The 21,829-nt window shown below is 42.2% G+C and overlaps 3 protein-coding genes across 4 annotated transcripts; 1 reads left to right on the top strand and 2 right to left on the bottom strand.

The window, feature by feature from the left end:
- The first annotated feature begins 4,402 nt into the window (after positions 1–4,402).
- LOC129111654 (PCI domain-containing protein 2-like) lies at positions 4,403–9,012 on the top strand. Its single transcript, XM_054623690.1, has 9 exons — positions 4,403–4,503; positions 4,605–4,708; positions 4,975–5,050; positions 5,175–5,316; positions 7,786–7,886; positions 8,187–8,260; positions 8,350–8,475; positions 8,574–8,697; positions 8,832–9,012. The coding sequence occupies exons 1-9, from the start codon at positions 4,462–4,464 to the stop codon at positions 8,919–8,921; spliced, it is 879 nt and encodes a 292-aa protein (XP_054479665.1). The 5' UTR covers positions 4,403–4,461; the 3' UTR covers positions 8,922–9,012.
- A 7-nt stretch (positions 9,013–9,019) lies between these two features.
- On the bottom strand, positions 9,020–14,546 carry LOC129111653 (vitamin K-dependent protein Z-like). 2 transcript variants are annotated; one of them, XM_054623688.1, is made up of 8 exons: positions 14,121–14,546; positions 12,860–13,020; positions 11,990–12,014; positions 11,168–11,326; positions 10,929–11,051; positions 10,775–10,854; positions 10,554–10,692; positions 9,020–10,470 (listed from the first exon to the last, which is right to left on the bottom strand). In XM_054623688.1, exons 1-8 carry the CDS (start codon positions 14,200–14,202, stop codon positions 10,358–10,360), a joined length of 882 nt encoding a protein of 293 aa, XP_054479663.1. In that variant the 5' UTR covers positions 14,203–14,546; the 3' UTR covers positions 9,020–10,357. The 2 variants fall into 2 exon arrangements, with proteins under 2 accessions (XP_054479663.1, XP_054479662.1); XM_054623687.1 differs by having other exon boundaries at positions 10,929–11,060; positions 14,121–14,543.
- Positions 14,547–15,068: 522 nt separating this feature from the next.
- f10 (coagulation factor X) lies at positions 15,069–20,982 on the bottom strand. Its single transcript, XM_054623673.1, has 9 exons — positions 20,830–20,982; positions 19,767–19,927; positions 19,352–19,376; positions 19,009–19,122; positions 18,548–18,679; positions 18,076–18,359; positions 17,572–17,689; positions 17,310–17,497; positions 15,069–16,232 (listed from the first exon to the last, which is right to left on the bottom strand). Exons 1-9 carry the CDS (start codon positions 20,891–20,893, stop codon positions 15,807–15,809), a joined length of 1,512 nt encoding a protein of 503 aa, XP_054479648.1. The 5' UTR covers positions 20,894–20,982; the 3' UTR covers positions 15,069–15,806.
- Positions 20,983–21,829: the final 847 nt, after the last annotated feature.

The raw sequence follows: 21,829 nt of genomic DNA, 5'->3' as shown, positions 1-21,829 counted from the left end.
GTCGGCAGTGCCGAAAGCTGAGTTCATCTCAGGCTATGCATCCTTGCTCTCCCTCAACTTTCTTGCTCTAACTGAGACCTGGATCACACCAGAAAACACCACCACACCCGCAGCTCTGTCAGATGTGTACTCCTTCTCTCACACTCCCAGAGCTGCGAGGCGAGGTGGTGGCACTGGCCTGCTAATTTCCCCAAAATGGAAATACTCTCTTGTCTCTGTTCCACAGTTCTCCCCATCCTCTTTTGAATTTCATGCTGTTACTGTCACTTATCCAGTCAAGCTCACCATTGCTGTTGTGTACCGCCCACCAGGCCCTCTTGGTGAGTTCCTGGAGGAGCTTGACACACTAGTCTCGCACTTCCATGACGATGGCTCCGCGCTCATCATGCTCGGCGACTTCAACATCCAGACTGATAAGTTAGAACCGCTGCTTTCCTTCCTCTCCTCCTTTGACCTCTATCGCTCTCCCTCTCCTCCTACCCACAAGGCCGGCAACCAGCTGGATCTTATCTTCACTAGACACTGTTCTACCGCTAACCTCTCTGTCACTCCCCTCCAGCTCTCGGACCACTACTTCATGTCCTACTCCCTCTCCCTCTCCTCTCCCCCCTTACTTCCTCCACCTACCCACATGGTTTCTACCCGTAGTCACCTCCGCTCCCTCTCCCCCGCTGATCTTTCCTCTTCCGTTACCTCTGCCCTCCCTGACCCTGAATCCTTCTCTCTTCTATCCCCCGATACTGCTACTGATCTTCTCCTCTCCACCCTTTCCTCCTCTTTGGACAACCTCTGTCCCTTCACCTCCAGGCCTGCACGGCCAACTCCTCCTGCCCCATGGCTGTCGGACTCAGTGCGTACTGATAGACGGAGCCTAAGAGCGGCTGAGCGTAAATGGAGAACAGGCAAACTCCCGGAGGACCTTCTTAACTTCCAATCTCTCCTTTCCACTTTTTCCTCCTCTCTAGCTACTGCTAAAGCGGCTTTTTTCCGCTCAAAAATCCTAACCTCTGCTTCCAATCCTAAAAACTCTTTGAAACTTTCTCTTCACTCCTCCAACCCCCACCCCCTCCTCCTACTTCCTCCCTTCTCCCGGATGATTTCGCCAACTTCTTTGACAAGAAGGTAAACGATATCAGATCCTCCTTCTCTCAGCCCCCCTCTCCCTGTCCACCCTCTCCCTCTCTACCCTCTCCAGCTCTTCCCCCTCAGCTCCCCCTTCCCTCTCCACACCCCATCTTACCCTATTTTGCTCCCCTCTCCCCTAACGAGGTCCTTGACCTTGTTACATCTAACCGCCCCACCACGTGCTCCCTTGACCCGATCCCCTCCCCTCTTCTTCAGTCTATTGCCACTGAACTCCTTCCTTTCCTCACCCACCTCATCAACACATCTCTCGTCTCGGGATGCTTTCCCTCGGCTTTCAAGACTGCCAGAGTCACCCCCCTTCTGAAAAAACCATCACTTGACCCCTCTGATGTCAAGAACTTCAGACCGGTTTCTCTTCTACCCTTTCTATCCAAAACACTTGAACGCGCTGTCTCTAAACAACTGTCTTCCTACCTCCACCAGAACAACCTCTTGGACCCCCACCAGTCCGGGTTCAAGGTGGGTCACTCGTCAGAGACGGCCCTCCTTGCGGTGACAGAGTCACTTCACGCTGCGAGAGCGAACTCTCTCTCCTCTGTCCTGATTCTCCTGGACCTGTCAGCGGCGTTTGACACAGTGAACCACCAGATCCTCCTCTCCACCCTCGAGGGGATGGGCATCTCAGGCTCTGCACTCTCCCTGCTTGCATCCTATCTGACAGGCCGATCCTACCAGGTGACATGGAGGGGGGCGTGTCAGAACCACGCACGCTGACTACGGGGGTTCCACAAGGTTCAGTTCTGGGCCCCCTTCTCTTCTCGCTCTACACAACATCTCTGGGTTCTGTTATTCGCTCCCATGACTTCTCCTACCATTGTTATGCCGATGACACCCAGCTGGTCTTGTCATTTCCTCCCGGTGACACCCAAGTGGAGGCACGCATTGCTGCGTGCTTGGCTGACATCTCGAGGTGGATGGCGACACACCACCTGAAGCTGAACCTGGACAAAACCGAGCTACTCTTCCTCCCGGGGAAGGGTTGCCCGCACCGAGACCTGTCCATCACCATTGATGATGCCGTGGTGACGCCAACTCGGACTGTGAGGAATCTGGGTGTGACCCTGGACGACCAACTGTCGTTCTCAGCAAACATTGCATCGGTCACACGCTCCTGCAGATTCCTCCTCTACAACATCAGGAGGATTCGCCCCTTCCTCACTGAGGAGACGGCGCAGGTGCTCATCCAGGCTCTGGTCATCTCCCGCCTGGACTACTGCAACTCACTACTTGCTGGAGCCGGCGTCGGCCATCAGACCTCTGGAGCTTGTCCAGAAAGCTGCAGCACGTCTGGTGTTCAATCGCCCCAAGTTCTCTCACACAACTTCCCTTCTCCGTTCCCTACACTGGCTCCCTGTAAGAGCTCGCATCCAGTTTAAGACTCTGGTGCTAGCCTACAGGGCAGTGAAAGGAACAGCTCCTTCCTATCTCCAGGCCTTGGTCAAGCCCTACACCCCTGCCCGACCACTTCGCTCTGCTGCCTCGGGGCGATTGGTTGCCCCGTCGCTCAGAGGTCCCTGCGGCCGATCCACCCGGTCACAGCTTTTTTCTGTCCTGGCCCCTCAGTGGTGGAATGAACTCCCCACTGACGTCAGGACAGCAGAGTCGCTGCCTATCTTTAGGCGCAGGCTGAAAACTCACCTCTTCAAGAAGTACTACCCGGAGCCTTCCTCGTAGCACTTATTGCACTCGTATTAGTTGCTGCACTTACTGTATTCGTATCAGTTCGCTGCACTTATTGAATTTGTATTTGTTTACTGCACTTATCCTATTCGTAGTAGTTTGTAGCACTTACTATATTCGGATTAGTCTGTTGCAATTATTGTTTTCATAGTAATCTGACTACCTGATAAAGAAGTACTACCTGATAAAGAAGTACTACTGATAAAGAAGTACTACCTGATAAAGAAGTACTACTGATAAAGAAGTACTACCTGATAAAGAAGTACTACTGATAAAGAAGTACTACCTGATAAAGAAGTACTACCTGATAAAGAAGTACTACTGATAAAGAAGTACTACTGATAAAGAAGTACTACCTGATAAAGAAGTACTACTGATAAAGAAGTACTACTGATAAAGAAGTACTACTGATAAAGAAGTACTACTGATAAAGAAGTACTACCTGATAAAGAAGTACTACTGATAAAGAAGTACTACCTGATAAAGAAGTACTACTGATAAAGAAGTACTACCTGATAAAGAAGTACTACCTGATAAAGAAGTACTACCTGATAAAGAAGTACTACCTGATAAAGAAGTACTACCCTGAGCCTTCCTCTTATTGTATCATATTAGTTTGTTTCTGTACTTTTGCTCTGGTTTATGCTTTAAGATGCTTGTTTAAGAAAGGAGATGCACTGATGACTTCTGGTGACTAGTAGTTCTCTTGAATACCTATGTTGAACACACTTCCTGTAAGTCGCTTTGGATAAAAGCGTCTGCTACATGACTGTAATGTAATGTAATGTGATGTAATGTAATGTAGTACTGTGTTGTAGTTCTGTGTAGTAGTACTGTGACTGAAGTACTTGTGTGTTTTCAGGTTGCAGAGCTGCAGCTGTCATGGCTCACATCACCATCAACCAGTACCTGCAGCAGGTAACCACACACTCTTCTTCGCTGGTGTTCCTCTGCAGCATTAACACACTCTTCTTCGTTGGTGTTCCTCTGCAGCGTTAACACACTCTTCTTCGTTGGTGTTCCTCTGCAGCGTTAACACACTCTTCTTCGTTGGTGTTCCTCTGCAGCGTTAACACACTCTTCTTCGTTGGTGTTCCTCTGCAGCGCTAACACACTCTTCTTCGTTGGTGTTCCTCTGCAGCGCTAACACACTCTTCTTCGTTGGTGTTCCTCTGCAGCGTTAACACACTCTTCTTCGTTGGTGTTCCTCTGCAGCGCTAACACACTCTTCTTCGTTGGTGTTCCTCTGCAGCGTTAACACTCTTCTTCTTCGTTGGTGTTCCTCTGCTGCAGGTCTACGAGGCCATCGACAGCCACGAAGGCTCCTTCTGCTCCGAGCTTCTCTCCTTCAAACACCCGCACGTCGTCAACCCCCGGCTGCAGGTGAGGCTCCGCCCACTCAGGTAGATGCTCCGAGGGTTGCTAGGATACGGCCTCACCTGTGTGTGTGTGTGTGTGTGTGTGTGTGTGTGTGTGTGTGTGTGTGTGTGTGTGTGTGTGTGTGTGTGTGTGTGTGTGTGTGTGTGTGTGTGTGTGTGTGTGTGTGTGTGTGTGTGTGTGTGTGTGTGTGTGTGTGTGTGTGTGTGTGTGTGTGTGTGTGTGTGTCTCTCTCTCTCTCTCAGGGCTCTGCCGGTGATGTTCGCTGTCACGCTGGATCTCAGGATATTCGCCAACAACGTAAGAAAACACACTGAGAGAGACTGAGACTGATCCGAGGTCAGCTGCTGCCGGGATGACCTTTGACCTTTGTGTGTGTGTGTGTGTGTGTGTGTGTGCAGGCGGAGCAGCAGTTGCAGAAGAAGGGCAAAGGTCAGCCGGGGGAGATGTTGGAGAAAGCAGCAGAACAGCTGATGAGCTGCTTCAGAGTTTGTGCCAGCGACAAGTCAGTACTAATACACAAATGCAGTATAAATACACAACAAAAACACACTGAGTACAAGTGTTTTACTGCGTTTCACTGTCTCAGAAAACTGAAGGATTGGACTTAAGTCGGAGTATTTCTACACTGTGGTCAAAGTACTTCTTCCTCCTGCCTGAAGCAGAGAGTGAAGCAGAGTGAAGCAGAGAGTGAAGTAGAGTGAAGCAGAGAGTGAAGTAGAGTGAAGCAGAGAGTGAGGTTGAACTCCGGGTTGTGTTTCTGTCCCTCAGTCGAGCCGGCATCGACGACTCAAAGAAGTGGGGCATGATGTTTCTGAGCAACCAGCTCTTCAAGATCTACTTCAAGGTCTGACAACGACACAATGTATCAATAAAGTTTCATTTAGGAATATGTCTCCTTCTGTTGAGATGAATACTATCGTACTGGTATTATTACTGATGTGATGATGTGTTCCTCCCTGGTGGATCAGATCAATAAGCTTCACCTGTGTAAACCTCTGATCAGAGCCATCGACAGCTCCAACCTGAAGAACGACTACAGTCCGGCTCAGAAGGTCACGTACAAGTACTACGTGGGCCGCAAGGCCATGTTCGACAGCGACTTCAAGCCAGGTAATACTACAGTAATACTACTGCAATACTACTGTAATACTACAACAGTAATACTACAGCAATACTACTGTAATACTACAGTAATACTACAGTAATACTACAGTAATACTACTGCAATACTACAGTAATACTACAGTAACAATACTACTGCAATACTACTGTAATACTACTGTAACAATACTACAGTAATACTACTACAGTAATACTACAGTAATACTACTGCAATACTACAGTAATACTACAGTAACAATACTACTGCAATACTACTGTAATACTACTGTAACAATACTACAGTAATACTACTACAGTAATACTACAGTAATACTACTGCAATACTACAGTAATACTACAGTAACAATACTACTGCAATACTACAGTAATACTACTACAGTAATACTACAGTAATACTACTGCAATACTACTGTAATACTACAGTAACAATACTACTGCAATACTACTGTAATACTACTGTAACAATACTACTGCAATACTAGAGTAATACTACTGCAATAGTACTGTAACAATACTGTACTAATACTAGAGTAATACTACTGCAATACTACAGTAATAGTACAGTAATACTACTGCAATAGTACTGTAACAATACTGTACTAATACTCCAGTAATACTACTGCAATAGTACTGCATTAGTACTGTACTAATACTCCAGTAATACTACTGCAATAGTACTGCATTAGTACTGTACTAATACTACAGTAATACTACTGCAATAGTACTGCATTAGTACTGTACTAATACTACAGTACTACTACAGTACTACTGTCTCTTTGTGTAGTTTCTAACTCTTTTCATTGTTTGTTGTATTTGTCCTTTAACTCGGTGGTTCCTATAAATCAGAATATTAATATAAACACCACTGATCGATATATTGCTTATTGATCATGTTGATCATGTTATTGATCATGTTGATCATGTTATTGATCATGTTGATCATGTTATTGATCATGTTATTGATCATGTTATTGATCATGTTATTGATCATGTTGTTGATCATGTTATTGATCATGTTATTGATCATGTTATTGATCATGTTATTGATCATGTTGATCATGTTATTGATCATGTTGATCATGTTGTTGATCATGTTGATCATGTTGTTGATCATGTTATTGATCATGTTGTTGATCATGTTATTGATCATGTTGTTGATCATGTTATTGATCATGTTATTGATCATGTTGTTGATCATGTTATTGATCATGTTATTGATCATGTTATTGATCATGTTATTGATCATGTTGATCATGTTATTGATCATGTTATTGATCATGTTGATCATGTTATTGATCATGTTGATCATGTTGTTGATCATGTTGATCATGTTGTTGATCATGTTATTGATCATGTTATTGATCATGTTGTTGATCATGTTGTTGATCATGTTATTGATCATGTTATTGATCATGTTATTGATCATGTTGTTGATCATGTTGATCATGTTGATCATGTTATTGATCATGTTATTGATCATGTTATTGATCATGTTGATCATGTTATTGATCATGTTGTTGATCATGTTATTGATCATGTTGATCATGTTATTGATCATGTTATTGATCATGTTATTGATCATGTTGATCATGTTATTGATCATGTTATTGATCATGTTATTGATCATGTTATTGATCATGTTATTGATCATGTTATTGATCATGTTGATCATGTTGATCATGTTATTGATCATGTTGATCATGTTGTTGATCATGTTGATCATGTTGTTGATCATGTTATTGATCATGTTGATCATGTTATTGATCATGTTATTGATCATGTTGTTGATCATGTTGATCATGTTGTTGATCATGTTATTGATCATGTTATTGATCATGTTATTGATCATGTTGATCATGTTGTTGATCATGTTGATCATGTTGTTGATCATGTTGTTGATCATGTTATTGATCATGTTGATCATGTTATTGATCATGTTATTGATCATGTTGTTGATCATGTTGTTGATCATGTTGTTGATCATGTTATTGATCATGTTGATCATGTTATTGATCATGTTATTGATCATGTTGTTGATCATGTTATTGATCATGTTATTGATCATGTTATTGATCATGATTGATCATGTTGTTGATCATGTTATTGATCATGTTATTGATCATGTTGTTGATCATGTTGTTGATCATGTGTTGATGTTATTGATCATGTTGTTGATCATGTTGTTGATCATGTTGTTGATCATGTTATTGATCATGTTGTTGATCATGTTGTTGATCATGTTGTTGATCATGTTATTGATCATGTTGTTGATCATGTTGTTGATCATGTTGTTGATCATGTTATTGATCATGTTATTGATCATGTTGTTGATCATGTTGATGATCATGTTGTTGATCATGTTGTTGATCATGTTATTGATCATGTTGTTGATCATGTTATTGATCATGTTATTGATCATGTTATTGATCATGTTATTGATCATGTGTGTCTCTGCAGCGGAGGAGTTCCTGTCGTACGCGTTCCATCACTGTCATCGTTCCAGTCAGAAGAACAAGAGGATGATCCTCATCTACCTGCTGCCCGTCAAGATGCTGCTGGTGAGGAACCACTTCAGACCATTTTAGCCTGATGAAGACCAGTTCAGACTAGGTGTATACCATTTTAGACCTGTGTAGACCAGTTCAGACTAGGTGTATACCATTTTAGACCTGTGTAGACCAGTTCAGACTAGGTGTATACCATTTTAGACCTGTGTAGACCAGTTCAGACTAGGCGTATACCATTTTAGACCTGTGTAGACCAGTTCAGACTAGGTGTATACCATTTTAGACCTGTGTAGACCAGTTGAGACTAGTTCAGACCAGTTCCCCCAGTCTGACCACAGCTTGTTGTTTCAGGGTCACATGCCGACTCATCAGCTCCTGAGGAAGTACGACCTCATGCAGTTTGCCGACGTCACCAAATCTGTGAGGTAAGCAGAGCTGGTAACACAACAGGAAGTGACATCATCGTACTGTCAGGTGATCTCACAGCTGATCTCACAGGTGAACTGTGTTTCAGTGAGGGGAACCTGCTGCTGCTGAACGAAGCTCTGTCCAAACACGAGACCTTCTTCATCCGCTGTGGGATCTTCCTCATCCTGGAGAAGCTGAAGATCATCACCTACAGGAACCTCTTCAAGAAAGTGTGAGTCCAGGTCCTCCTGGTGGATCCCACCGGTACTGTAGCCAGAGACAGGATAGTCCAGGTCCTCCTGGTGGTCTAACCTGAGCCGATGTCTGCAGGTATCTTCTTCTGAGGACTCACCAGCTTCCTCTGGACGCCTTCCTGGTGGCCATGAAGATGATGCAGCTGGACGACGTGGACCTGGACGAGGTCCAGTGTATCCTGGCCAACCTCATCTACATGGTGAGCCCAGACACACACACACACACACACACACACACACACACACACACACACACACACACACACACACACCCTGGACTGAAGACGGGAAGCAGACGAACAACTCTTCTTCTGTGGTTTCTGTCTCCTCTCAGGGTCACATCAAAGGTTACATCTCCCATCAGCACCAGAAGCTCGTGGTCAGTAAACAGAATCCGTTCCCTCCTCTCTCCTCCATCTCCTAGACTACGTTACCCACAATCCCCTCTGGCTGTGATGCTCTATTTTTGTTTTGTACTGTAAAAACGTGTTGAATAAAACAGATGCTGGTTTCTACAGCGTGTCGAACGTCTTCTGTTTATTAACACAAACCTGCGTTTCCTCAAGGCTTTGGACGGTGCATTGTGGGTACTGGAGTCTTTATTTAGGCAACACTTTGACAAATTCATCACTTTCAAAGTTGCACATCTCAAATACAAACTTCTGATTTTGAATATGATCTTCATGTTTTGATTATTTCATATTTTCTGCCGTTTTTTGCACAGATGTTAAATAAAAGATTCAACTTCCAAACTACATTCTAGTGCTTTTAAAGCTTTAGATTTTAGCTTCAACAATGGGTTGTGGAAGTAAAAAACTGAAAGAGACAAAGTAATAAGCTTACATTTAAACAGGAACAACTTCCTGTTTCAATGTCAAGAGTTTCACAATAAAAGCAGCCTAGAACGAGCTGCAATGAACTTCATCATTCTTCAGACTTCACATAGAAACAGAAGGTTAGTGTAGAGTTAGTTTAGACCTCTTTACTCAATGTTTACTGATCAATCATCAAACATGATAATAAAGCATCTGGAGTCTGAATGAATCAGTTTTTATCTGTTAGAATAATTATTGTAAACAGACAGAAGAACATCGTCAGCGTAACGGCTGATCCATAATTGTAAAACATTTTTTATGAGAAGCAAAAGTATCAGTGATGAGTGTTTATAAAAACGATAAGAAACAGACGATGATTTGTCGAAGAGTTTTAAAGATGGCGGCGGCGTTTGGTGGTTCATTTAGCGGACCTCAGGATACTCGCTGACCAGAGTGGTCATGTGATCCTCGGCGGCCTCCAGCCTTGGTCGGATCCAGCTCAGGTAGCGGGACAGTTTGGTGAACACCTGGCCGTCGCAGCCCGACGACGATGACATCAGCAGCCCCGTCAGGAACGCCGTCCCTCGTTCCACCGTGGCAACCGCCGTCCCCGGCAACAGATCGCCGCATCGCCGGGCGCTGACCTCCGACCTCGAATGAAGGTCTGAGGGCTCCTGATTCTGAATCTTTGACCTGGTATTGTTTTCTGCTCTGTTGGGCGGCCCATTCTGGGCTGGATTCTGGTTCTGGTTCACTGTGCGGCCATTCAGCCTCTGCTGGGCTCGGTCCAGGTTCCTTGAAGGTCCATTTTGGTTCCCCAAAGGTCCATTCTGGCTCCTCTGGGCTACGTTCTGGCTCCTCATGCAGAACATTTTGTTGCTCAGTGGATGTGAGAAGAACATCTGACGGCGACACTCGTCCAGCGTCATGTAGACCGGTTTCTGGGTCCGCCTCGTGGCCATGCCTGTCTTCCCAGAATTCATCAGGATGTTTTCGCTAAAGTCCTTGGTGGGCAGGCAGAGGTGGATGAGGGCGGGGCTAAAGGTCAGGGGCGGGCCAGCTCCAGGAGGGCGAGATCGTTGTCGTGGCGATCGGTACGGAAACCATTGTGGACGTACAGCGCCCGGACGGGGACAAGCCTCTTCTCATCGCCGTCGCCTAGGAGACGAGAAAATGATATCATTCAGTGGACAATCTATGCTTAAAGTAAAGGGAAAAGAAGCTTTGTTTAAACTTCATACCGGCGACCACGGCGAACCTGGAGGGCCGGAGGTCGGATGGTGAGCCCGTCAGGACGCAGCGGGCGGCGGTCAGGACGGAGCGGCGCCCCAGCACAACGCCGCCACACAGCTCCGCCCCTCTGCTGCTCACCAGGGACACCTGGAGCGGCGAAACAAACACCCTGCTCTGAATACAACATTATGAGCAGAAGCCTCGCCGTGATTGGCTGAGACCGTCTTACCTGCCAGGGACAGTTTCCATGGCGACACAGTGACGGCGTGGCGTTGAGGTTTTCAGGAAGTCGACCACAGGGAAACGCCACTGAGGACACAAAGATGGCGTTAGTGACCCGGTTCGAGCTGCTTGGGCTAACGTGGCGTTCTGTGGCGTCAGACCTTCAGCGAGGCAGCTCCGCCCGTCGGTCTGTAGTTTGAATCCCGGCAAGCAGGAGCAGGTGAAGGAGAGGGAGGACGGCGAGCACAGCTGGTGACACGCCGTCGGCCCGTCGGTCGGACACTCTGAGAGCTCTGAACATCAGACACGTTTCATTCACTAAAATCACCTGTTGTGGTTTAATATAAGCCCCGCCCCTCAGTGGAGGCGGGGCTAATGTCGCGGTGGGCGTGGTCCAGACCTGCTCGGTTGACTTTTTTGTACGGCGGCTTTCGTCCGTCTTCTGGAGCTCCCAGTTCACAGGTCGGTCCGTAGTGAGGGGGGGGGCAGGAGCAGTGGAACCCCCACTTTATCGGTGCAGTTCCCTCCATGCAGGCAGGGGGGCTACACTGGTCCCCATCTGATCACACACCGATCAATATCACCGAGAAATAAAAATGTTTTTAATAATACGACAAAGAATGAATTTTAGATTTTGTTTTTATTTGTTTATTCTCAAGTGAACGAAACCTTTAAAAAATATTATTTATTTATTCATATATATTTATACATCAGAACAATTATTAAAGTCAATATTTTATTGTTTCATTCCATCAGAGAAACCATATAATTTATTATCTGAAGGTTCAAACATTGTTTTGTTTTTTTGTTTATTATTACATTTTTACGCTAAATGTTAAAAAAGTTGGAAAATGTAAAAAAAAATAATAAAAAATAACATTTTAATGTTTTATGTTTATTCATTATTAATTTATATTTTTTCTGTAAATAGAAATTTATCGTATTTATATATTTCTTTAGAAAATGTTTAAAAAGTTATATATAATATTTATATTTTTTGAGCATAAAAAAAGGTTTCATTTTTATTTAATATTAATTTATATATTTTTTTACTTTATGTTTAAAAAAAGTAATGTATTGAATAAACATTAATAAAATGTATTTGGAAAATGTCAAATATCTTTTTTATTTTTACTTATTAATCATTTATATTAAAGATATTTTAGACATTTGTAACTTTTCTTTATGAAATGTTAAAGTTGTAGTTGGAGGATAAACTCACCATAATAAACGGTCCAGAAGACGTTCTGAAGAGAAACGAGATCAAACAGTTTAATCCATCTGATCACTGATTATTGATCACTGATTGATTGATTGATTATTGATCATTGATTATTGATTATTGATCACTGATTATTGATTGATTATTGATCATTGATTATTGATCATTGATTATTGATTATTGATCATTTATTGATTATTGATTATTGATCATTGATTATTGATCATTGATTATTGATCATTGATCATTGATTATTGATTATTGATCATTGATTATTGATCATTGATTATTGATCATTGATTATTGATCACTGATTATTGATTATTGATCATTGATTATTGATTATTGATCATTGATTATTGAGCATTGATCACTGATTATTGATTATTGATCATTGATTATTGATCATTGATCATTGATTATTGATCATTGATTATTGATCATTGATTATTGATTATTGATCATTGATTATTGATTATTGATCATTGATCATTGATTATTGATCATTGATTATTGATCATTGATCACTGATTATTGATTATTGATCACTGATCATTGATTATTGATTATTGATCATTGATCATTGATTATTGATCACTGATTATTGATTATTGATCATTGATCACTGATTATTGATTATTGATCATTGATTATTGATCATTGATCATTGATTATTGATCATTGATTATTGATCACTGATCATTGATTATTGAGCATTGATTATTGATCATTGATTATTGATCACTGATTATTGATCATTGATCATTGATCATTGATCATTGATCACTGATTATTGATCATTGATTATTGATCACTGATTATTGATCATTGATCATTGATCATTGACTGATGGATCGCCGGTCGTCTCACCGTCTTCTCCTTGTCCTCAAACACCTCCCTGGCCTCCTCGTAGGTGCACAGCTCCTCTCGACACTCCCTCTCCAGGTTCCCCTGAAGGATCTCCTCCACCAGGTACTTGTTGGCTCGTCTGGACCTCAGGAACACCGCCTGGTCCTTAGGAGCCCGGAACACTGCACACACAATATACTTTACTAATATTATCTTACAAGGTACCTAATGATGTTAATTATGATTTAATTATGAACATGAATTATACATTATATGAATGAGTGTGTTTCATGTGGAATAACATTTAAGTACAACAATAAATAAATACATATTCCTTTTAAATACATCCTGAAAAGTGTGTGTATATATATGTATATGTATATATGTATATGTATGTATATATATATATGTATATGTATATATATGTATATATATATATATACTGAAAAAGTGTGTATATATATATATGTATATATGTATATATATATGTATATATATGTATATGTGTATATATATATACATATGTGTATGTATATGTGTATATAATGTATATGTATATATATATAGAACAATATGAATAATAAATAATTCAATATAGTGCAATAAATTACTGAATAAATATTCTTAATAAATAAAATACATCCTAAAATAAATACAAATATAAATAATTGTAAATATGAACTTATGCATTAGCCAATATAGTTCAATAAATAACTATAATATTTCTTAATATTTCTGTCTGTTATTTTCAAACGAAAGATGCAAAACGATCTCATTGATTAATGTGAGGAGATTAAAAGTCTCCTTTTATTTATTTATTGACTATATTGACTCATTCATGTCTTCATATTAACATTTATTAAGGTATTTATTCCCTCATTTATTTATTAAATAATGAATTGTTTATTTATTTAAAAAGAAAGTTCAGTATGATATATTTAGCAATTCATATAATATAAATCATAAATATAATCAACTGCTTCATAATTAAGCCTACCTCCGTCAGTGCTTTTCCTGAGCTGTTCTCTACTGCCTGGTAGTTTTTTGCATAGTGAAGTATAATTATGAGATTTAAATTAGATTATTATTGTCAATAAGTCTTATTACAACATACTGTATGTTTCTGTCCCACATAGACCACCGTACTTTTTAATGTTTAATATCAGTTTGATTTAACTTCCTGCCTGATTGATCGGTTCATAAAAAGATAATTAATCGACACATTTAAAATCTGTTTCACTAACGACTAAAGGTAACGCACTCCGGAGGTCAGAGGTCTTACCTTGTCCTTGGATGAGAACCTGAAGGAAGCAGACGACGAGGTAGAGACACAGCAGAGACGCCGACATGATGCTGACCGCCATGACACTGACCCACTGACAACACACACACACACACACACACACACACACACACACACACACACACACACACACACACACACACACACACACACTAGTGTGTCATAATGTGACAACATGAAGAGATCGTAAACAAAACTCCATCTGAAATGTAATCAGGTTTCAGAGTCAGACTTCGGTTGGTTGACACGTTGACTTGTGATGCAGTCATTCACACTTTTACAAACGTAATCGTTTAAACTCTTAAATGCTTTCAGAGGTTCCGTTTCCACCTGAACAGGTCGGATCTGTTTCCATAAAGGGTTAACAGAAGACCTGAACGTTGTCGGTGAACGTTGTGTTTCTGCAGTGGACTCTGGTCTGTCCTCCCTCTGATGGCCTCAGAACACAAACAAGCAGCAGGTCCGACCTCTGGGACTGTAACATCCAGTACGTTTGTTTATTTGGGGTAAACAAGAGATTAATCATTAAAATGAGGATCCAGAGCAAATACAGGAAAGAACATGGAGTCTGAAAACCAAAGAATGCTAACGTGAGGCTAAATGCTAACATCGTTTCTTCATTCAGTGATTCATCTTTTACTCTTTAAAATATCACAAATGTTTGTATTTTAAATGTTCGGTAGTCAAAGGTCACGACCTAAAGTTCAGCCATAAAAATAATAAAATAAAATTTAAAAACTGGAGATAATTAAAAAAGATTAACGGTGATGACCAGAAAGGAAAAGTATATTTTTACGTGAATATTTTGTATTAATAAAACTCTTAATGAAATGTATTAAGAAAAATGCACCAACAGCGAGAAAGTATATGTAACATTTTGAATATTTTAGTTTTATTCATTCAAAAAACGTAATTCATCAGGCTGTATTTGTTGTATTTCTTTATTTTGATTCAATTTCAGCTTTAAAAGCTAATTAATGCCAGTGACTGAAAAAAACATGAAATCAGACAATGTTTTGCTTACACAAATATTTAAAAAAAATATATTTTTTGTTCCAACAGATCAAAATTACACAGACACATTTTATTATGTTACTGAACATAAAAGTTTGCCAACATGTTTTTTAGTTTGCTGTAACTTTACAAGCAAAAAGAAAATATACAGGAGCCAGAATGGAACCCTGAGGAACTCCACACTCCATTTTTGACACCGTCAGTGTCGGCTGGATGTGGAAGTCGGGGCGGTTTGCTAACACGTCAGCTGCAGCTACTTTAGAAGTTGATAATATCGTGGATGTTTTAATGCAGCTTGTTCTGCTGCCCCCTAGTGGCCAAACACATTCATGAATGCAGCTTTCATCAAAGAGAAATTATAGAGGAGCCAGGATGGAACCCTGAGGAACCCCACGCTCCATTTTTGACACTATCAGTGTCGGCTGAATGTGGAAGTAGGGGACTGATAATGAGTTGGAGTTGTTTTGCAGCTTGATCTGCTGCCTCCTAGTGGCCAAACACATTCATTAATGCAGCTTTAAGAGTATTGGAGATGTCTTTTTAAAACGGGTAAATATTGTCAAAAGTTTAAATGTGACTGTTAAAACAAAATCGATGATAACATGAGAGTGGCCGATCTCTGCCCGATGAAGAACTGTGTTCAGCGCGGTGTTACAGAACCAGCCTCTTGATGGCGCCGTGGTGCCTCCTCACTCTGCCGCCGCCGCTCTCCTCTGTGTGCATCATCTTGTCGATGGCATCGTTGATCCAGCGGATGTACTTGGACACCTGTGTGTAGACGCCGTATTTGCCTTTGCGTGCGCATCCTTCGCCCCAGCTCACGATGCCGGTGATGAAGTAGGTGTTGCTGTAGCGCGTGACGTGCGGCCCGCCGCTGTCACCCTGGCACGAGTCTTTGGCTATCGTGTCGTAGCCGGCGCAGAACATGCGGGTCGAGATGCGTAGCTGGGTGGACTCGATGCAGCTGTGCCGATCCACGTAAGGCATGGTGAGCCGCTGCAAGATGGTGGACGGCTTCCGACCTTCGCCGAGTCGGCCGAAACCGCTGACCATGCCGTCCTCCTGCCGCATCAGCACCTGAAAGAGGAGGGAGGAAACTCAGTCTTCTTCTGTGGTGTTGAAGCAGGCAGTCACATTGAGAAAGTATTCTAGTATTTGCATCATTTTAGATCAGTATCAATGTATCAATCTCATATACAGTAAATATGAGCAGCTGGTTAGCTTAGCTTAGCATAAGGATTGAAAACAATGCTAAACAGCTAGCGCGACTCGACTGTATTAGCACCTCTTAAAAAACACGTTATCCCGCTCGTTTAACTTGTCCAAAGTGTGAAAATAGAAATAAAAGTTTAGGGATTATGTGTCGGACTGTTTCACGGACTGAACCTGTAACTTCCTGACGTCCACACTGGTTACCTAGCAACTACGGGAAGCCGAAAAAGAAACTGTCAAATTGTTGTTTCCACACAAACTAAATATAAGACATTAGACAGTGAGCTTTAGAACTGCTGGTGGAGGAGTTTGTTACCTTTGGACAGAGCCAGGCTAGCAGTTTCCCACTGTTTCTAGACTTTATGCTAAGCTAAGCTAACTAGCTGTTGCTTCATATTTACTGTAGGGACACGAGACTGGTGTCAATTTACAGGTTAAAGTTTCATTCATCCAACTATGAGATTCATGGTTCCCAGAAGTCCTAATAAGTTTGGTGACTTTTAGCGCCACCATGAGGTTGACATTTGAAATTTTGCATGAAAAGTCATAACTATTGGCTAGATTGTCAGACGTTCATGTTCCCCAGAGGATGAATCACAAAGAAAGTAGTGATCATTCCTCTTTTCATTTAGCGCCACAAGCAGGTCAACGTTTTTTACTAAACATATTGAAACGTTTACTTGATAAATCGTCAAAAATTGGACATTCAAGTTCCCCAGAGGATGAACCCTACTGACTATGGTGATCCTCAGACTCTTCCTTTTGCGCCACCAAGAGGTTGACATTTGTGGTTTTAAGTGAAACATCTTTATGCTAAGCTAAGCTAACCAGCTGTTGCTTCATATTTACCGTAGACACGAGAGTGGTGTCGATTTTCAGGTTAAAGTCATTTACCAAAATGTCAAACATCAAATGTTTACGTTGTTTGTAGAGAAAGTTCACCTTTTCAGCAAACTCCGTCTCAGGTATGCATGCCGGCAGGATGAACCTGGAGAACTTGATGGGCGTGGCCAATTTGATGAGCGCGATGTCGTTGTGGTAGGTGTCCGGCCGGTACTTGTTGTGTGTGATGATGGTTTTCACTTGGTGGGTGGCTTCGTTGCCGTGATCCACCAACACGTCAAACTCACCTGAACGCACACAAAGGGTCTTGGTTGGACGGTTCAAACACAACGCTGCATGCTGATTGGTCGGTCAGACTTACCAAGCTTGACGTAAATGAAGCGTGATTGGTTCATGCAGTGGGCGGCGGTCAGGATGATGTATTCGTTGAGGATGGTTCCTCCGCAGAACCCTTGATCGTCCTCGTTCAGGAGGAGAGCCTTAGAAGACGAGACGGGACAGCTGTTGGTATTACTCAACATCTGCAATTATGGACTTCAGATGTCTGTAAAGACTTCTTATGGTCCATGTGGAGACAACAATGGACATCTGGATGGTAATGGACTTCAAGATCTCCAAGTAGGGACAACAAAGGACTTCAAGTTGTACACGTAGAAACAATAAACTACTTCTGCACAATAATAAAGTAAACTTCTTGGGGTCCATGTTGAGACAACAATGGACCTCCTGACAGTAATGGACTCCCAGGTCTGTCCAAGGAAACATGGGTTTCTTTGTCTGTACATCGCTCCCTGTTTTCTTACATGAGGACATCGTCATCATCGGCATGTTGTTTTAGATTTTGTCTTAAAGAAAGTGTCCCTACCTGCCACGGACATTCTCCTGGAGGACAGTCCTCCCCGTTGACGATGCGGGTATTACCCGCCATTTGAGGGACAACCTGTTCCTCGTAAACCGCGTTTTCATTTTCTGGAACAAAACTGTCGTCCCCGTCAACAGGAAGTGAGGACGTATCCGACGGCTCGGTGGAGTTGGCGCCGCGGTCCGTCTGGTTCGACTCTGTGGCGTTGACGGCCGTCGTGTTCTGACGCACGTACCTGAAAACGGTCCTGGTGTTTCCGCTGATGATGGCGCCGCATTTGAAGGGCTCTGAAAGAGTTCAGAGGTCAGAGGTCAGAGGGAAAGTATTTTGGAAATCATTTTCAGATATTTTATCTTCATCGTAGCTCTTGAGGATGTAAAACAGTTATTAGACCTCACCACTCTTTAACTTTTTATTCTCTGCGTTCTTTTTCCAAAGTTATTAAACTAATAAAACCATGCAGAGTCTCTTTCACCGTGGGAGTTGCAGGATTTGTCGTCTGATCCCAGGAAATACCCGTTGGTGCAGGAGCACTGGATGTTTCCTTGCACCACTTTGCAGAAGTGTTTACAGCCGCCGTTTTTATTCTCACAGAGCTCCGGAATAACTGCAAAGACAAAGAAAAACATGAAGTCCAAACCAGGAGCCGGGTTTTTACGACCCACCGTGTAGCTCAACACGCTCGACGGACAAGAACGGCAGTATTGCAAAAATAGTGTTGCAATATGTATTGTATCTAATAGGAATACATCGTATCCTGACGCGTGTATCGCCATACATTTCGTAGCCTTAAACTACAGTTTTGTTTCAGTTTTGTTGTGTCGTCCTGGAGACTCCCAGGTTTCTATGATCAGTAACATTGAGGATTGGTTTAAAGAAGTGGGTTCAGGTCTTTGCTAACGGACTCTTATATCCAGAGGGATTGTGGTTCTGTACCGATTTCACAGTTGAAGCCCTCGTAGCCAGACTGGCAGTAGCAGCTGTAGCTGCCGATGCCGTCTTTGCAGAGTCCCTGATGAGCGCAGGGCATCGACTCGCATGCGTCGCCGTCTGCAGGATGAACAGAGTTCAGATGAGATTTAACTTGTATATTAAATATGATCATAGTTGGACAAGTGATTACGTTCAGAAGCTGCTTTCTTTTCAGGTGTTGCAAGGATTAGTGGTTTAGTTACTTTTATATTTTGCTTCTTAAAGGTGCATTCTTGAAGCACGTTGTCACTGAATTAAATAACCCGGTTTGTTTAGTCATTTTTACAACACAGAATAAACTCCTTACCAACGTATTTGGCCCAGAATTTATTCTGCAAAAAAGAAAAACAGAATTAAGTTAAAACAACTTGAAATCAGATCGGTGAGTCTCAGTGGAGAAACGTTAACGCAGGTTTTTTGGACCCTTTTTTGAGTTTAATGTTTTATTTAACGTTTGGATTTAAAGTTTGAATCTGGATATTTAAAACAAATCAGGTTCAGTCAGACTTCCAATCTGACCTTTTTACATGTTGATCTTGTTTTCTAACAAGATATTCAGTCAACAAAGTATCAAGAAATAGCTCCAATGCTAACCATTGGGGAGCTAAGCTATCTTAAGCTAAGCTAGCACTCTCTATCATACAGGGTCTCCCAGAATCTTGTTGTCTCTCTGAGGTTTGTTGTGATGTATTTTGTTGTGTTTTAGTTTTAGGAGTTGTTACAGTTTTGTCTTCGTCTTCAAAGATCTCTCGCGCCTCCTCAAAGACACAGCGCTCCTCCATGCACTCCCTCTCCATGTTTCCTTGTTTTAGTTCCTCTAGAAAGCTGTTGGCTCGTCTCTGTCGGTGGAGAACTTGACTGGCCGCCTCGCCGTCCAAAAAGACTGCAAAGACAAATGGTTTTCTTTATTAATAAGCTTCAGCAAAATGTCCTAAAACAGGTTATTTTGTCTATTGGTTCGATCGTGAAGAAATGTGGTTCAGACATTCATGTTCCCCTCAGGATGAATCCTACTGTTTCTGGTGATCCTCTGACTTTTTATTTATCGCTACCACCAGGTTAAAGTTTCACTCGTCCAGTAAAAGTTTCACAAATACAAGATTCATGGTTCCCTGAAGGTGCATCCTAATAGTTTTGGTGACTTTTCCTGAAGCACCACCATGAGAATGACATTTAAAGTTTTGAGTGAAATGTCGACAACTTTTGGCTGGATTGTCATGAACTTTGGTTCAGACATTCTTGCTCCCCAGAGGAGGAACCCTACTGACTCTTAAGCGCCATCATGAGGTTGACATTTATGGTTTTAAGTGAAACATCTCAGAGACTGTTTGATAGATTGTGATGAAATGTGTTTCACCATTCATGCTCCCCTCAGGATGAACTGTTATAACTTTATTGATCCTCTGATTTTCATCTCGCTCCATCAGGTCGACATGTTGTCCACATACTCTTAATATTAAGTCATTTTTTCTATGTTGTTGGATAAATTCAATGTTTTCGGAGCAACGTTTTGCACCAATCACAGAGCAGCCTGAGTCCTGATTGTTCAATGAGATGTGAGAAGAGATTCTGCTGCTGTCAGTCATTAAAAAATCCCCAAATCTGTTGAGATAAACACACGAAACCGGACGGGGTCAAGTGTCACCTGCCAGCCGTCAATCAACACACAACCCCCCCAACACCACCAACGCCACCACCACCACTCTGAACATGAGTCTTTTCCAACCCGCTTTACCTCCATGTTCGCCCCCTTTCAGCCTAAAAGTTTAGATGTTATGAACTCACCGTCTTGTGCGGCGCTCAGGTGGAGCAGCAGGAGTCCAAGGGACAGTCGGTGAAACCAAAACATGGCCCCGGATGGACGAGAGAAAAACCCTCAGTGTGCTGGGTGGAAGTAATGGAGTCTGAATGTGGAGAGAGGGAGAGAGGAGGGGTGGTAGAGAGGGCAATGACTTGTATGGGGAGCGAGAGGGAGGGGGAGGAGGAGGAGGAGAAGGAGGAGGTGTTGACATGTTGAATCTGCTCTGATTGGTGTGGGCGGGGCTTATCTGATGAGCCGCTAGAGCTTAAACATCTTCTGCTACGCTGATAAAAAAACAAAAAAAACACTGTCCATTACAACTTTACCAGAGAACTACAAGTACCATAGTGCACTGCTTCCAAGCTTTCATAGGTCCTAGTTGTCCGTCTTCATCCTGGTTTTTGACCGTCTCCATCTTTGTTTCTAGCCTTCTCAGTATGGATTTCTGACTGTTGCTGTCTTTTTTTTCTCCATCTCTTACTTGTTTCTTCGGCTGGCGTCTCCATCTTGGTTTCTGGCCGTCTCCATCTTGGTTTCTGGCCGTCATCATCTTGGTTTTGCCTGTCCCATGTCTCCATCTTGGTTTCTGGCCGTCTCCATCTTGGTTTCTGGTTGTCATCATCTTGGTTTTTGCCTGTCTCCATCTTGGTTTCTGGTTGTCATCATCTTGGTTTTTGCCTGTCTCCATCTTGGTTTTTGACTTTCTACCTTTTGTTCTTTTGCAACCTGAAGTGACACTAAAGGGTGGAGCTTAATGAGACGTTTTAAGGTGACCAAAAGTTGAGTGAAAAAACACTGTGATGTAGCATCAGCAAAATGTACTTCAAGTACCAAAAGTAAAAAGGACTCATAATGCGAAATGGCTCCTTCATCATGTAATATTTTATCATTGTATTTATCACGAATGAAAACATGCAGAAGTTTAATAACAGTGTAGTATTTAGTACTTTTACTGTAACAGAGTATTTCTAAAGTGTAGTATTT

The sequence above is a fragment of the Anoplopoma fimbria genome, chromosome 22 (assembly GCF_027596085.1).
Source record: "Anoplopoma fimbria isolate UVic2021 breed Golden Eagle Sablefish chromosome 22, Afim_UVic_2022, whole genome shotgun sequence".
Lineage (NCBI taxonomy): Eukaryota > Metazoa > Chordata > Actinopteri > Perciformes > Anoplopomatidae > Anoplopoma > Anoplopoma fimbria.
The sequence above is the reverse complement of the archived record's forward strand: the minus strand, read 5'-3'. Positions and strand labels throughout refer to the sequence as shown.

Bases quoted from the DNA above. Each gene is read 5' to 3' on its own strand.
- LOC129111654 (XM_054623690.1), top strand. From the start codon at position 4,462: ATGTTCGCTGTCACGCTGGATCTCAGGATATTCGCCAACAAC. The intron at 4,504-4,604 runs GTAAGAAAACAC...GTGTGTGTGCAG, and splicing joins TCAGGATATTCGCCAACAAC to GCGGAGCAGCAGTTGCAGAA. The intron at 5,051-5,174 runs GTCTGACAACGA...CTGGTGGATCAG, and splicing joins TCTTCAAGATCTACTTCAAG to ATCAATAAGCTTCACCTGTG.
- LOC129111653 (XM_054623687.1), bottom strand. From the start codon at position 14,202: ATGGCGGTCAGCATCATGTCGGCGTCTCTGCTGTGTCTCTACCTCGTC. The intron at 12,015-12,859 runs GTGAGACGACCG...GTTTCTCTTCAG, and splicing joins TTGAGGACAAGGAGAAGACG to AACGTCTTCTGGACCGTTTA. The intron at 10,693-10,774 runs GTAAGACGGTCT...TCGCCGCTCCAG, and splicing joins ATGGAAACTGTCCCTGGCAG to GTGTCCCTGGTGAGCAGCAG.
- f10 (XM_054623673.1), bottom strand. From the start codon at position 20,893: ATGTTTTGGTTTCACCGACTGTCCCTTGGACTCCTGCTGCTCCACCTG. The intron at 19,377-19,766 runs GTAACAACTCCT...TCTTTTTTGCAG, and splicing joins TTGAAGACGAAGACAAAACT to AATAAATTCTGGGCCAAATA. The intron at 19,123-19,351 runs GTAAGGAGTTTA...TTCATCCTGCAG, and splicing joins ATTCTGGGCCAAATACGTTG to ACGGCGACGCATGCGAGTCG.